Genomic DNA, 17,426 nt, shown 5'->3' with positions numbered 1-17,426 from the left:
CCGTTCCTGTTGTTGTTTTGCTTTTCCTGCCTAAGTCGCCATGTTAGCAGGAGGATGAGACCCACAGAGAGGCAGAGGCACCCTCAGGAGAGAAAGATGGCAACGTCCTCCCAGAGGCTGAGAACTGAGGACTGGGGCAGCAGGGGTTGCTAGTCGGGTTCCTGTCCAGCCCTTCCCTGTATCTTCCTGAGGAATCTTCATTCCACCAGTAGTCTCCTTTCAACACTATATATCCTGTGATGGACCCTGTTCAACCCAATTATGCTCCCACTTCTCCTCCCCTAAAATAAAAACACAGTTCAAATTCCCCTGGCCCATCACCTAGAACTAGTGAGGGGCTTACTAAGAGGTTCTCCTAAGACTTCTATGAGGTCCTAACCCAGTGTTCCTTCTCTCTAGTAGCTATGTAGATATTGCATATAGTTAGAAATCAAATAAACATTTATGTGAAAAAATGTTTTATATGAATTAATGTTCACTACTGTTTGCAATTTTTGGTCCATAACAAGTGGTATTTTCTTTTAAATGGCAACTGAACAAGAGCCTTATAAGATACAGATTTTGTTTTCTACTTGCATAATTTTGTGGAAAGCATTTTCATAACAGATAGAATGTTGTGTCTTTGAGTGGATGACAATTACTGTGGAAGAAAAGGGAACATATTTCTCCTGCAGGAAAGCATAAGAATGATGCCATCAGATTTTATTATTTATTCCTTTATCGTCCTAGGAAATAGGATATAGCTCCCTCTGAAATGATTTATATGGGAAATTGTTTATCAGAACCACATTCATTTTGGATGTGTGAAACAGTTAAATATAAGAATACAGTAAGTTTGTATATAAAGCTGGTCAGTTTAATTAGTTTAAAAATTTTAGACTAAGGCAAGTTTTTCCTGTATTCTTATTCATTTGGGGGGGGGGGTAGAGTATACTTTAAATTGAATATGTATTATTATTCATATTTTACTGTACTGGTTTTATCTCTTTCTAACCATAGATACCAATGGTTCTCCCACTATTTCTATTACCTATGGCTTAGACAGGATTAATCAGTGATTATATAGGGAAGACTTATTTTCAAAATATATTAGGATACATATAAATATGCTTTCATGAAATTAATATAATTCTTAGTGTAGTTTCAGGCATTTAGTTCTTTTAAAATGAGGCACATTTTTAGCAATAATGATGACAATAATGTCATCATCATCCTATTATTTATTGAGGAGCTACTTTGTTCCAGATACAGTCCCAGTGCTACATATTTTATGCCCCTGTTATGGATGGAGATTTTAGGAGGTCAAGTAACATGACACCCAGCAAGTAGTAAGTGGTAGAACCAGAAAGCAATTCTTGTCTCTGGGAAGCCTGAGATCTGGCTTGTATCTGGGGTTCTGCACAATCAAAGCCCTTCATTATGGGCTTTTATTCCTCTGGGGTCATTCTGAAAATTCCCTTTTCCTCCTAGATGAAACTGCAGCAGGATGGTGACATGAAGCAGAGCCCTGGTTCTTTTACCATGTGGTAGATGTTTAAAAAAAATGAGGAGGAGGGCTCCCTCCTTCACAAATGAGCCAGGGTTTCCAATCCATACAGAATCAAGGTTGGACTGACATCATAATTCATAACGTAACATTTGCATGAACTTCCTGCACAGAATAGATTCTTTAGAAGCTTTGACGTGTTACACGAGCTTTCAGTACACTCATCTAAGTTCACTTTACTTTAGAAAGAAGAATGTCACCTCACAGTTGAATCCCTGACTGGTTTGTCCGGCTTATAGTGGGCAGGTATAAGGAGATAACAGGGAGTGACTGATATCTAATGTCAGAAAGAATGGAGGTGAAATAATAAAGTTCACATTTATGATATGGTACAGTTCAAAATAAAAGGATAAAATGAAAATCTAATATTTAATTGTGAAATTTTCCACTTTTAGTTGAATGACTATGACAGCTTTAGATTCATATACATCCCGCACAGATTTTGCAGTGAAGGGGTCTTTCCAACAACTCCTTCTAACAGACTACTTTCAGATGTGACTGACTTCAATGGACAGCATCTATATTCTTTCCAGAGGAACATTTCATTTAGTTAGACACACTTTCTCTAGCAAGGAAAATGCATTCAGAATGTAATTCTAAACCTTCCAGGTAAAAGGCCTCTGAGTAGCCACTTTATAGCGCTCCGGAATTCACGCACTAAAAAGTATATCTTTCATTAAGAGAGGACCTCTCAGGGCCTCACTTCCAGCTTCCTTGGGATTATATTTTTCTACCCTGTTTTGCTTGGTTCTCAGTTCACAGCAGTTGTGAAATGAGGGAGGGCAGCTATCATTCCTTTACTTTTGTTCCTAGGTTGCTCCAAGAAGGGTAAGGAGACTACAGTTTCTCGGAAATGGAACAATGGTGACAAAATTGAAAATCGAATTGGGCTGGTTGTAGTAAAGAACCCAGAGAAGCAGGATTAATCTGCCCTCAAAAACAGGCAGAGTTAAGGCATTGATATCAAACTGGAGCATAGAAGTCCAAGGAAGGCAAAGGACGGAGGAGAAAAGAGTGGGGAATGTGGCAGCTTAAACCTGCACAACGAAGAGCTAGCGGGACAAACATTAGTGATGGAACAAGATTTTAAACACTCCATTTTCAAAGGGTCCATAATTTCCATATAAGATTGGGGGTACTACATAAATTAAATTCTCTAGGCTGTGGCAAACCAGGCCTTCTTTAGGTTGTGTGTTTACGTGTGTGTGTGTGTGTGTGTGTATGCATTTGTGTGTGTACTTGGGGAGAAGGGGTGGCAACTGGCCAATAGTGGCAGAAGGCTAACACCCCCACCCCCTTGGCCCAAACCCCTCCCTTGTCATTGCTTATGCTGAGAAAGTGATTCCACCCAGAAGGGTATGGGCCAAATTGGTAGGTGAGGCCGGGACCTGTGGGTTTTCACGCCTCTGTAGCCTCTGAGGCCTTCACTGGGTTATAGCAGAGTAATAATGAATGCTAACAATGATGACTCGGTGGTTTCAAGAGAGGTTGTTTGATGTGTCATCCTTGCAAGAAAGCAACAGTTGTTACATTTCCTCCACAAGGTTAGCATTTTAATCCTTGGTCATGAGGGAGTAAATAGTAACTTTTGAAATTTGCTTATTCAAGGGGATGAAAAGACCCCTTCCCTGGTATTGCCAGATAGGTAACTTGTTGCTTTGTGTCACTTAGTGATCCTTCTATTGCTATGGGAAAGTGGTTCAGGGCTAGCACTTTAATTTTCATTTGTGATCAGTTATTATTTTGCATAAAATTAAAATTTCATTTGTGACATGGGGGCTAATTTACTTCATTAGCTCTGAATTCACATTTTTTTTTTTTAACTCATTTGAAATAAAATATTTTAAGGACTTAAAAAGTATCTCTCTGGGAGGCTGAGGTGGGTGGATTGCTTAAACTCAGAAGTTGGAGACCAGCCTGAGCAAGAGTGAGACCACCCAGTCTCTACTAAAAACAGAAAAACTAGCTAGGCGTGGTGGTGCATGGCTGTAGTCCCAGCTACTAGGGAGGCTGAGGCAAGAGGATCTCTTGAACCCAGGAGTTTGAGATTGCTGTGAGGTATGACACCACAACACTCTACCACAGTGAGACACTGTATCACAAAAAAAGTATCTCTGAAACTGAGAAGAAATAACTATATTTCACGCAAAATCTCAGGGAACGTTTTACAATCTAGAGGACTCTGTACTGGGCAATATTATTCCCCACTGACATCATGTCAAAACTGATTGATAATATGTTTTTCTTAAGGCGTTGTTTATGTGGCAGGTCTTCAACCAGGTATTGCCAACAGCATGTACCTTATCAGACCTGACAAGATTACAGCCTGAAAGGTTGTATTTTTATTCATATAAGAGCATGAACTTGAGCTTCAAAGGAAGAATAAAACCGAACTATTATAGTGCAAGCAATTTAATAAATATTAAATGATAAATGAAACTCTTCTACACCCGCTTCAGGGCCGGCAGATGATAAAAGAAAATCTCCAAAGGGTGCCCACTAGTATTACGGATGTCTGTCTTTTTATTATGCCTTTGCCTCTTCCCACTGTAGTTGTGAGAGCTGGGAATGGCGAGGTAGGATGTATGATTTTTATTGCTGACTGAATGAAAAGTAAAGAACCCTTTGCGTGTAAAACTAATTCATCTCTTTAGCAAGATAAATACGGAAATGTGCTTTCTGGTAGTACTGTCTCAGGTACTTAATCACTCCTCCTCGTCTACCTACTCCTTCTAAAAGTGAGCGTGTGAACTTGATGTTGAACGTGAAACATACCAGATGATGAGCATTGACATTACTGTTAAGTTCTAGTTTTCAGTAAAACTAGAATTTAGTTATATCATCACGTTTGGAATGTCAAAACCTGTCCTGATGGGAACGTGCAGAATGCCTTGTGACTCATAGGAAATCATTAAATTATGTGATTATATGGAAGAAAAAGCAAGTGAAGCTTCTTGTCAGAGAGAAAACTCATGAGTATTACTGTATAAAGTCTATCGTGGCAGACAAACTCTAAAACGTCCCAGTATTTATTGCCACCTGGTGTACATGTCCTTGTGTATTGAAATTTGAAATGGACCAACCTAATTTCTTGCTTCTAACCAATTAGGGACCACAAATGTGATGGGGTGTCACTTCCCTGTTTGGGCTCGGTAAGATCGGGACTTTCCCTTTTGCATCCCAGACTCTTTAGCAGCTTTGATGAAAGAAATCCCCATGTTGGCCTATGCAGGGAACTGAGGCAGCCTCCAGCCACCAGACGGCTGGGAACTGACCCTGCCTGCTCCACAGCCCTGAGGATCTGACTAGTGCCAGCAAGCGCGTGAGTATGGAAGTAGATCCTTCCTAGGCAAGACTCCAGATGGGCCCCCAGCCATGGCTGACACCTTGATTACAGCCTTGCCAGAGACCCTAAAGCCAGGGGCTCAGGGAAGCTACGCCCATGCTTCCGACCCACAGAAACAGTGAGATGATAAATGTGGGGTGCTGTTTAGAGTTTCTGAGCTTGTGATATGTGATACGTACCAAGAGGAAACTAATACATAGGCATATTAGTTTGCCAGGGCTGCCGCAACAAAGGACCACAGACTTGGGTGGTTTAAATAACAGAAATCTGTTTTCTTCCAATTCTGGAAGTTAGAAGTCCGAGGCAAAGGTGTCAGAAGAGTTGATTTCTTCTGAGGTTCCTCTCCTCAGCTGGGAGATGCCCGCCTTCTCCCCAGGTCTTCGGTGGGCTTCCCTCTGTGGGTCAGTGTCCTAGTCCCCTTTTTGTATATGGACAGCAGTCATAATAGACAAGAGCCCACACTAATGACCTCATTTAATGCAGTTACCTCCTTAAACACCTCGGTTCCAAATACTGTCACATCCTAGGGTATGGAGGTTAGGACTTCAAAATTCAAAATATGAATTTTGCGAGGAAACAGTTCAACCCATAACAATAGGCTATATACAATTCTGTAATTACTTTTAACTCTGTAAGCCAAAACTCTGTGGAATTTATTGCCTCTAAATGTCCTTTATTTCCTTTTTTCCCCTTTATTTTCATATAATCATATATGTTTCAGATGATTTACATATGTATAACCAAATGGTTTAGCATAGTACATATTTGCATATCCCTGTGTCCATAACAAAATTATAATCCCTATAGCATGTGTCTTTCATATGCTTTACATATAACACTTTGCAGTGTTTCTTTATGATAATGGTGTTAGGCTCATTTTCAATATCTGGTTTAACTTTTTGTGTTTACTTGAATACGTCTAAATAAGAATATTCTAGAAGTAGCTTGTTTTAAGAATGAGGACTATTAAGAAGATGGGGGACTTGACAAATTCACATTTATTTTAAATATATGTAGTTTTAGATAATGGTAAAGCCACAAAATCCGCCTTTGGTAAATCCAGATATGATAGTTCCAGTGCTAGAGCCTATTCAATGCTGTGGTAATTCATTGAGAAGCTGTTTTTGACACTTTAAGCTATTAATACCATTATATATGTTTGAAATGTTTTTCTAGGTTGCCAAAATTTTCATTATGTGCAGCATTTCTTTATAGCATGTGCCAATGATTCTCAGAATGTGGTCCGTGGACCTAGACTGTCCCCAGCCCTCTCATAGAGGATCTACAATGCCTAAACTGTCTTCAGAATAAAGCCTTAAAGACATAATTTGCCTTTAAAAAAATGTGTTGACATTTATACATGTGTTGATGTGAGTTGCATCATAAATGCAAAAGAGACAGTGGATGAAATTGCTGAAGCCTTTGGGTGAATCAAGGCAGTGGTGTAAAACTACACTATTAGTCTTCGTATTTTAAAATTGGATGAACAATATTGCTGATCTCAGAGGGTTGTTGTGGCTGAAATTTTAAATTCTACATATGTAAAGGCTCTGAACTAACAACTACTCGGTATCACAAGCACTATCAGCAACAGGTGCTTTTGCTGTGTTCTCATCTGTCTCTGACATTTATTTTATGCTTTGTTAAGCAGTACTGGTTATATTTACATGTGAATGCACTGCCACAAAAAACCAAAGAAGAGTATCAAGATAGTTCTTAAAAGGAGAGTATGTAGTGGTTTATGCACCTTCAAAGAAATGGCTACACAGGTAACGATGAGCAAAGAATTAAGGACTTGGGGGAAATTCTTGATATGAACAAGAGTTATTTATGTACCCAGGAAGTTGGACCAAAGACAGTATGCAGAATGTATGACGGGACTGGAGTGCTTCTCCCTCGTGATTAAACTACAGTTATCTTATTTAGGACTGGCTCTAGTGGTAATCCAATTTCCAGATATGCATCCTCTGCTCCATGTGAATATGTCTAATTTGTTACTAAGTTGTCATGACAGTATGTATTAAAGGCAGCAATAAGAATGAATAGTAGCAGTGCTTGGTTTCATTTCCCCCCGGCCCAAGTCTAACTTCCACTCTGTGTTATACTCACTTCATCAACCATCAACCCAATGAAAGATAAAATTAGATGGTTGAACTGTGTGCTGTTCACCTAATTCCAACTTCACATGATCCCTGTTTATGAAAGGATAAGTAAACGTAAAGATTTTATGTCATTTTGCTTTGTGATTTTTTGGGTTCATTTTGCTTTGATGTTATTTACTTTTCTTTTTTTTTTTTTTTCATTGTTAAACAGATCATCAGAAACTGGAAAGGGAAGCTAGAATCTGCCGTCTGTTGAAGCACCCTAATATTGGTGAGGAAATAGTTTCCATTTATTTTAAATGTTAATTTAAAATGTTTGTTATGCATGTTGTCCCGCAATAAAAACATTAACTTAGTAATCTGCGATATTGGCAACTATTAACAAAACAGTTTTCTGACTTTTGGTCTTGTTTACATTTGATTCCTTAAAGTTTCAGGTATGCTTGTTGTTTATTTTCTGATGCAGTATTTTGAGTTAGGAATGGAAAATAAAAACACTCTTTCTAAACTAAACTAATTTTAGTTTGTGGATATTTATAAAGACATTATGTTAATTGAATCAGTAGTGTATGTTTCCTGTTGAGTTGAAAGTTGACTGCACACCAACCAGGGCAAAACCTGAGTGTAATTTAAAGTTATGTGTCAATAAATTAAATTTAGGTAAACTCTGGCTATATTTATTACCTTTATTTGAAGGATGTATTTACAGTCTGTGACATTTACTAATTTGATGTCTCTCAGTAGACTAGTGTAAAATGAACATAATAATCCTTTACCTAATTTGGAGAGTAGTTGTGAATGTAAAAATCAAACAAGTATAATTTTTTTTTGAAAAGATGTGCCTATATTTTCAAAAGGTATCCATTTTATGTAAATTGATAGTTAAAAAATAATATAAAATATTAGTTGAATGCTGCTTTCATTTGTCTTTGAGAGTCGCTCAGCTGCTGCTGCTGACGTGTAAAGAGAGAAGTGATGTCATTGTTTTAGTCTCTGTCTTGTAAAAAGTTTCCCTCATATTCATTGATTCTATTCCAGAAACCAGTAAAATGATTTTATAAATTATGAAATGGCATGACAGCTTTCAACATTAAAAATTTGATGAACATTAAGAAATACAGGGAAGAAAAAAAAATTTTTTTTAATGTGTAAACTAGATCCTGTGACAGTAGTTTTGGTTGTTTTGGAAAAATATTAGTGTCCTAGCTCCCTCGGTTTTATTGCCAGTCAAAGTATTTCTTACCTAGAAGTAGTGAGAAAAGGGGTGACGATGTAGAATTTGCAGTATCTCTCATGGAGAAGGTCTCTCATGTTTGAGTGTGGGAATATGCAATTTGTAGTCCTGCCTGGAAATGTTTAGCATCCTGCATTTCTTGGGTACAGCTGATGATCTTACAGGAACCAGTAGACAAGATGGAGTACAGTCTGAAGCATCAACATACTGACGGCTGTGGAAAAGGAAACTTCTGGTGTGGGGAAAGAACAAAACAACTATGAAACATCTACCTCTTTATGAGTATTTTACCCTGAAAAAGTTTATGGGATTTCTTGGTTGGTTGTATCAGTTTGTTAAGGCTGTCAGGACAAAGCACCACAGACTGGGTGGCTCAGACGATAGAAATGTATTTTCTCATAACTCTGGAAGCTAGAAATTCTAGATCAAAGTGTTGACAGGGTTGATTTCCTCTGAGCCCTCTCTCCCTGTCTAGTGGGTGGCCACCTTCTCTCTAGGCCATCACATGGTCTTTCTTTTGTATAATGTCTATGTTCTAATTTCTGCGGATAAGGTCACCAGTCATGAATGAGCTAGAGCCCACAATAATGATCTAATTTTAACTTACTTATCCCTATAAACACCCTAACTCAAATACAAATCCCGTCACTTCCTGACATATTGGGGTTAGGACTTCAACATGTGAATTTAGGGAGCACATCATTCAACCCACAAGGGGAGAAATTGCACACTATCGTTAAAAGAGCACTACTCTTACTTAAATTTAAGATAAGTTGTAATTTTTGTTTAGTGAACTTAACAATTCCTGTGTAGTCAGGTTGTTATTTGTTAGTTTGTTTTTATTGTTAGGAAGGTCATTCTATAAAACTCTTTGTCTTATAGGTAATGAAACTAGTTTCCTTCATTTCCTGTAGGACAGCAAAGTCAAATGTTTGAAAGACTGTCATTCTAAAACAAGAGCTATTTTCATTTTAACACTGCATGAAGAATAACTTTGTCATAAAAGGGAAAGTACACTGGGGAAAATTCTAAAGTTTTGTGACCAAGGCAGCATCCTCGACACACTCTGTCAGAGTATAAATTTTTTTTTTTCAGGGATCCATAGAAGCCAAACTCATAAATTCTTTGGTAACCTCACTTGAAGTTTTCTTTCATCTCTCAGGATTTCAGGAATACAAAACTCCAGGTCCTTGAACTCTAGGCTCCATTTCTAATCACGAGAGAAATTTCTAGTGATTCTGTTCCTCAGGGTATAACACATAAACATGTAACTGTAAGACACAATCTGGAAAATCCTACCACTGGCAAATTCACCTGTATCATTCATTCATTCAGTCAGTTAATATTCTAGGAGTGTAGGAGGGGCAAAACAGACCCAGGTCCCTGCCCTTGTGGAGCTTGTATTGTTGGGGAAGATAGATTGTAAATGAAGTGTAGATGCCAGATATTGGTAATTGTTGAAGAGAAACAGAAAGCAGAGATAGGGAATAAGGAATGTTGGGGGATTCTAGTTTTAAATAGTTGGTCAGGACCGTGTCATTGAGAAGGTGAAAGTTAAATGTAGACCTAAGAGACGGGAAGAAGGCCAGACGTGGTGGCTCATGCCTGTGATCCCAGCACTCTGGGAGGCTGAGGCAGGTGGATCGCCTGAGCTGAAGAGATGAAACCAGCCTGAGCTAGAGCAAGACCTCATCTCTAAAAATAGCTGGGCATTGTGGCCAGTGCTTGTAGGGCAACAAAGTGAGACTCTGTCTAAATAAATAAATAAATGCATAAATAAATACATAAATAAATGTAAGAGATGGGAAGAAGCAAGACATTTGGCTCTGTGGAGGGAAAATTTGTAGGCAGAGGGAATAAACAAGCCTTTGTGAAGGCCTGGGCCTTGCCCAGTGGATTTCACTGAAGCTTTCTATCGAATTGGAGAAATATGAATGAGTTATTTTTTATTTTCTCTTAATTATCATAATTGTGGGTCTCCATGCTCTGTAATCTGACAATGTTGTGTTTGCTCATGTAAAGAATAATGATTTAGAACAAAAATAACAATAACAGTGATTTTCATAAAGTAGTAGACAATAGACAACAAAGTATTTTTTTTTAATTTCAGAATATTGGGAGTTACATCTATTGTGTTTACATACTTTGGTTATGCAAAAATTGAGTCAAGGTTATGAGTATTCCTCCCACCCAAACAGTGTGCACTGTACTCGATAAATTCATACTCAAGGTGTGAATTTACCTACATTTTTTTCTCACCTCTCCCAGCTGGATTTTCAGTGAGATTTACTTCTATATGTGCACTTAAGTGTTGATTGATCAGTTCCAACCTGGTATTGAGTACGTGTATTTGTTTCTCCATTCCTGTGATGTTTCACTTAGTAGAATGATCTCCAGTTCCGTCCAGGTTGTCACAAAAGATTTAAGATCACCATTTTTCTTTATGACTGAATAATACTACATAGTATGCAAATACCACATTTTATTAATCTGTTCATATATTGGTGGGCAGTTGGGTTGTTTCCACATCTTTGCAAATCTGAATTATGCACTTATAAACTTTCATATGTAGGTGTCTTTTTCATAAAATGACTTTTCTTTCCTTTAGATAATATACGCAATAGCAGTGGGTCAAATGGTAGGTCGACTTTAAGTTCTCTGAGTTAGCTCAATATTATTTCCATGGAGGTTGTACTAAATTGCAGTCACATCAACAGCGTATAAGAGTTCCTTTCTCTCCTCATCCACGCCAGCATCTGTTGTTTTTGGACTTTCTAATATGAGCCATTTTCACTAGAGTTAGGTGATGTCTCACTGTGGTTTTGATTTGCACTTTCCTAATGATTACAGATGTTGAGCATTTTTTCATGAATTTGTTGGCCATTAGTATATCTTCATTTGAAAAGTTTCTGTTCATGTCTTTTGCCCACTTTTTAGTGTGGTTGTTTCTTGTTGATTTGCTTAAGTTGTTTATAGATTCTTATTATTATTCTTTTATCAGATATGTAGTATGAAAATATATTTTCTCATTCTGTGGGTTGTATATTTGCCCTTTTGATTGTGTACTTGGCTGTGCAGAAGCTTTTTAATTTTTTCAGTTCTCATTTATTTATTTTTGTTGTTACTGTTATTTCTTTTGGGGTCTTCTTCACAAATTCTTTACCTAAGCCAAAATCTATGAATTTTCCCAACATTTTCTTCTAGGATTTTTATAGTTTCCTGCCTTAATTTTAAGTCTTTTATCCATTGTGAGTTAATTTTTGTGAGTGAAGAGGTACAGATCCTGTTTTAGTATTTTACATGTGACTATCCACTTTTCCTACACCATTTATTGAGGAGGAATATTTTTATTTGTTTTGTCAGAATCAGATGAGAATATGAAGATAATTTCATCTCTGAGTTCTCTGTTTGATCCATAAGTATATTTTTATCCCCAAGGTATATCCCCAAGGTATATTATTATCTGTTTTGACAGAAATCAGGTGAGACTATGAAGTTAACTTCATCTTTGGGTTCTCTGTTTTGATCCATAAGTCTGTTCCTTTTTGTGCTGGTACCATGCTGTTTTGGTTATTATAGCCTTGTAGTATAGCTTGAAGTCTGGTAAGGTGTACTTCCCACTTTGTTCTTATTATGTAAAGTTTCATTGGCTATTTGGGGTCTTTTCTGGTTCCAAATGAAGCCTTGAGCTATTTTTTCTAGTTCTGCAAAATATGGCATAGATAATTCCAATTCCAATTGCATTGAATCTATAAATCACTTTGGGTAGTAGGGCCATTTTAACAACGTTTATTCTGCTGATCAATAAGCATGGTATATTTCCCCATCTGTTTACATCTTTTGCAGTTTCTTTCAACAGTGTTTCACAATTCTCCCTATAGAGGACTTACACCTTCTTAGTTAAATACGTTCCTAGATATTTTATTTTCTTTGTTACCATTGTGAAAGGTATGGCATTTTTGACTTGATTCTTAGCTTAACTGTTGTTGACGTATATGGAAGATACTGATTTGTGTACATTGATTGTTGTAAACTGAGACTTTCCTAAATTTATTTATCAATTCTAGTAGTCTCTTAGTTTAATATTTGGGGTTTTCTAGATATAAGATCATATCATCAGGAAAGAGCAGTAGTTTGATCTATTCTTTAGCTATTGGACCTCCTTTATTTCCTTCTCTTATCTGAGAGCTATGGAGAGAACTTCCAGCACTGTGTTGAATAAAAGTGGTAAAATCAGGCAACCTTCTAGGGTTCTAGTTATAAGCAGGAATGCTTTCAGCTTTTTCCTGTTCAATGTGATGTTGGCTTCAGGTTTTTTTGTTGTTGTTGTTTTTGTTATTGTTTTTGAGAAAGAGCCTCAAGCTATTGCCCTGGGTAGAGTGCTGTGGCATCACAGCTCACAGCAATCTCTAATTCCTGGGCTTAAGCAATTCTCTTGCCTCAGCCTCCCAAGTAACTAGGACCACAGGTGCCCACCACAACATCTGGCTATTTCTTGGTTGAAGTTGTCATTGTTGTTTGTCCAGCCCGGGCTGGATTTGAACCCACAAGCTCTGGTGTATGTGGCTGGTACCCTAGCCACTTGAGCTACAGGCGCTGAGCCAGCTGCAGGTTTTTCATATTTTGTCTTTATATTTTTAAGGAATGTCCCATCTATTTTGAGGAATGTCACTATCAAAGTTTCGAGACAGACCTATGTTATCTATTATTTCACTTACAAGAAACATAGTTGAAAACTTCCTTTACCAAATCTACAAAGAAGAATTTGCATCTATACTGCAGAAATTATTCCATTATTGAGAGAGAAGTAATACCCTCAAATATATTTTTTGAGATAATTTTGCTCCATTACCAGGACTAGAGTGCAATAACCTCAGCATAGCCCACAGCCACCTCAAACTCCTGGATTCAGGCAATCCTCTTGCCTTCTGACTAACTGGGACTACAGGTACACACCACCACACCCAGCTAATTTTTCCATTTTTAGTAGAGTTGGGGATCTCGCTTTGCTCAAGCTAGTCTTGAACTCCTGATCTCAAGCAGTCCTCTTGCCTTCCAAAGTGCTAGGATTACAGGCATGAGCCACCATATCGGGCCCAGAGAGAAGTGTTTTAAAAACAAATGCCATAAACAGACATCTGAGAATATGCTGGAGAGTAGAGACCAGCAGGGTGATGGGCAGAGAGCAGTGTTCGTGTTGAGATCATTGCACCTAGTTAGCAATACCACGTGAATCACTAGCCTTTACTACTGAATCAGATTACACAGGGAAAACAGCACTTGGTCTTGATTTCCCTGACATAGGTAATGTGCCATCTAAGTAACATCAGACTGTGGTCATGTATATCCTTTTCTCCATTATATTATTTGCTTGGTTTTAAGATCTAGTAGGTTGTGGAACATTAAGGAAGTAAATCTTATTTTTAATAGTTTTTCCCTATGAATTTTTGCTTGTTTTATTTATTATTATGCACCTTTCTCTTGTCACAGAATCAGTAATCTGGAGAACTTTGAGTAAGTGAAAGTTTTCTCCTAAAGAGACACATTTTATACCAATCAAAAGTGGTGATTCATGAAACCACTCTTGTATTAGTTTTTTTATTCCTTTCTGTTTTTAAAAGTAATACACATACTTAGTGGAAAATATGGAAAATACAGCAATGTATGCAGAAGAAACCGGAGGGGTCAACTTTTAATATTTGATTTATTCATTTTTGCCTTTCATAGTACATCTTGTAGGGATGCTAACTTTCAGTATTATTTTGTGTGCACTTTCATATCTCTTTAGATATATCTTGAAAATTATTTCACTCAACAAAATTTCTTGAGTGTGTAGCCATTGCCAAGCTTTGTTCTAGGCTGCATTCACTGCTGATGAAGCGATACCAGGAGAGACAATGTCCCTTCTTTCCCAAAGCCATGTATCCTAGAGTCTAAACAAGTAACACCTCATAATAATGTCGTAAGGATTTATTCTGTGCAGAGCATTAAAATAGATAATTTGATACCAGGCTACTGTGAAAGACAAAGAGTCAGAAAGTAGTTAAAGACAATGAAGAACAGACTTTATTCAGTACTGTTGCCATAGGGGAAGGTACTATTGCATATACAGCAAGGACAGCTAGGGGCATATAGTCAGGAAGCAGAGTGAGGGGGTCAAGTGGATGGATCAGTACTAAGAGGAAACATCAAGGGCAAAAAGATTCTTGCAAAACTAGCCTAACCAGATTGTTGTTAAAGGCAGGCCAAGAACTCAGATATTAAGGGTTGGGCACAAGGATCTCGATAAGATACCAAAAGTGGAGAATGACTTAGTGGGATTCTTCCCTGAAACTAGCCTAGGAAGGCTGGAGACTGAGTCCAAGGATGAGGTCTAGTTGAAAAAAAGGAAAGTTTGGTCAAGAAGAGAGTCTTTGTTACTATTTTAAAGTGGCTTATCAGGCAAGATACGTCTGTAGAGGTCTCAATTAAACTGATATCTAAATGATAGGTAGAAGCCACCATGACAAAGCTCAAGGAGAAAGAACTTTGGGCATAAGGAGCTTCCCTTGTTAAGAGAACAGTAGATGGCCTTCATGGAGGAAAGGGAGAGTGACCCGGCAGGGCAGTTGGGTGTCCAACCATGTAGGACTTTATAAACTAGGTTAGGGAGTTTAGGTTTCATTCTAAGTGCAGTGGGAGGCCAGGAGAAGGATATTAGGCACGATGATGTCATAATCTGATTTGCTGTGTCCGCTGTGTATAAAAAGGGTAATAGTCACATGTACACAATCAGGGATGATAGTGTTGAGTCACTGTATCATAATCTAGTGTTTATTACTCTAGTACTTCTCACCTATACCTTGGGTCAGAATTTAAACAGCTTCAGACTGGTTGTCCCTTTGAAATGATCCACGAAAAGCACCAGGCATCTTTGGCTCAACAAAGTTGGAAGTTGAAGTCATTTTCTAAGCAGTTCCATCTTTTCTGTCTTCTGTCTGGGCATTTTTATTTGAACCCCAAACTGGAAACATAGCTGACATTAAGGTATTGAAGCTTAGAGAGAACACACGTTATGCTTCTGTTAATTAGTAAGTTTTTATAAGCCAAAAATTTCAAGCTGTATGTCAACTTATCTGTTAATTAAGTTAAGGGGAAAATACATTTCAGGCATTGAAATAAAATATTTGAAGTAATAGCCAAATTTTTCTCACAATTATTTGATATTTAAATTTTTTTCTGCTTGATCTTTAATGAGATTATTACTGAGTAATGTATTAAAATCTATGGGGAAGCCCAAGGAACTAAAAACAGTAAAGAGAAATCAGGAAAACAGGAAAAGAACAACATTGATTTAATCCAGTATGTGAATCTGAAGACACCTGGACCTGGAAAGGAAAAGAGATAATATTAAACACTTTGAGCAGACTCATCTGATGTCCTGGGTGAGAAGACAGCTGCATACTTGCCTTTTTCCTTGAGGAGTTTAATATTTGAGACAACTTTGTAGTTGGTGGGATGATGAATTTTGTTACTGGGCTATCACATTCCCTGAAGACCTTTATTTATACTTTGTATAAAGTTCAGACAGAGCAGGACAAATTTTTCAAAGTTTGAAGTATTTTGTTTGTTTGTTTTGTAAGGTAAGTCTTTGTGATATGGCTGAGTAAACCTCAGCAGCTGGAGAGCCACGGGGAGGGCTCCCTGCAGAGCCTCTGTCCCTTTCCCTCATGGAGGCCATCCACTGGTGTAACCTTCGTTCTCCTAGCAAGGGAAGCTCCTTCTGTCCAAAGTTCTTTCTCCTTGAGCTTTGTCATGGTGGCTTCTACCTATCATTTAGATAACTGTTTAACTGAGACCTCTACAGACATATCTTCTCTGATAAGCCACTTTAAAATAGTAACAAAGACTCTCTTCTTGACCAAACTTTCCTCTTTTCAACTAGACTGCATCCTTGGACTCAGTCTCCAGCCTTTCTAGGCTAATTTTAATGAAGAATGTAGCCCTTTAAACAGAATCCTCATTCATGCTCTGAAATTCCTAGTACAATGAATTAACCTTTCTGAGATCACATCATAGCTTAAAGATTACCTCTTTCCTAATGGCCCTCCTACCCACTACACCAAACACATTAGCACATTTACTCATTCGACAGTATAAGGTATAATGGAAAAATGGAAGACCACAGTATTAATGGAAAGCTCTATAAATATTTAGTGGACCCAGTTCATTCTGCTTCTGATGCTGGTCTGCTCTGTGAACTGCTACACATCCTGTCTGCTCACCAAGTCTAGTTCCTCTCTTTGTAAAGCAGAGAAAATATTTACCTTTTTTATTTCTCTGCAAGAATGATTCCAGAGAATTAGATAATGCATCTTATTATGGTGGTGAGTTAATATACTTTGGAAGATGATTGATTAATTAGAATATACATTTGAGTGGATTATTATAGGGCACTATTTACCCAGTAGTAACTAACAATTCATTTCTTAATATTTAGGAGTTCCTTCCTGAGAGAATGTAAGTATATTTTAGGAACTTTTGCATATAGTGTGTATGTGATATATCTTATATATTTTATATAGTGTGTAATATGTACAATATATTACGTACTTATTACACATAATCAGCGAATCATAATATTGCCATAATCTCATAGATTATCTAATATAAACTCTATTTTTTTATTTTAATAATTGAAGAAACTAAAATTTTCCCAGTCTACACAATTTATCCAAAATTATGATTATTTGATGACATTGCCAGACCTAAATTTTTTTTTTTGCAGTTTTTGGCCAGGGCTGGGTTTAAACCTACCACCTCTGGCATATGGGGCCGGCATCCTACCCCTTTGAGCCACAGGCACCACCCCACAGACCTAAATTCTTGATTGCCTCTATAAAGAGGTAGTGATATCTGGGGAACCAATTGAAGCAACAAGAGAGAAAAGATGATTTTTTTTATTCCCTTGTGAGAAACCTGAGGTTGGTTTTGATTGAAATCAATTCTTCCTTTTATATAAGATAAACATTAAAGTTAAAACTTATAATACAGCTCAACGCCTGTGGCTCAAGCAGCTAAGGCACTCACACATCTGAGCTGGTGGGTTCAAATCCAGCCTGGGCCCACCAAGCAACAATGATGGCTGCAACAAAAATAGCTGGTGTTGTGGCAGGTGCCTGTAGTCCCAGCTACTTGAGAGGTGAAGGCAGGAGATTC

General features: G+C 37.7%; 1 protein-coding gene across 3 annotated transcripts in view; it reads left to right on the top strand.

Moving 5' to 3' along the window:
- Positions 1 to 17,426, top strand: part of CAMK2D (calcium/calmodulin dependent protein kinase II delta) — a 304,759-nt gene that overhangs the window by 90,491 nt on the left and 196,842 nt on the right. For all 3 annotated transcript variants that reach the window (XM_003798167.3, XM_023518197.1, XM_023518196.1), the window contains exon 3: positions 7,206 to 7,265. In XM_003798167.3, coding sequence (XP_003798215.1) covers positions 7,206 to 7,265 — 60 coding nt within the window. The remainder of the gene's footprint in view (positions 1 to 7,205; positions 7,266 to 17,426) is intronic.

This window comes from Otolemur garnettii, unplaced genomic scaffold (genome assembly GCF_000181295.1).
Source record: "Otolemur garnettii isolate 467f Iridium unplaced genomic scaffold, OtoGar3 scaffold00129, whole genome shotgun sequence".
NCBI classification, from domain to species: domain Eukaryota; kingdom Metazoa; phylum Chordata; class Mammalia; order Primates; family Galagidae; genus Otolemur; species Otolemur garnettii.
Note: the sequence above shows the minus strand (reverse complement) of the source record. Positions and strands in the feature narration are given on the sequence as shown.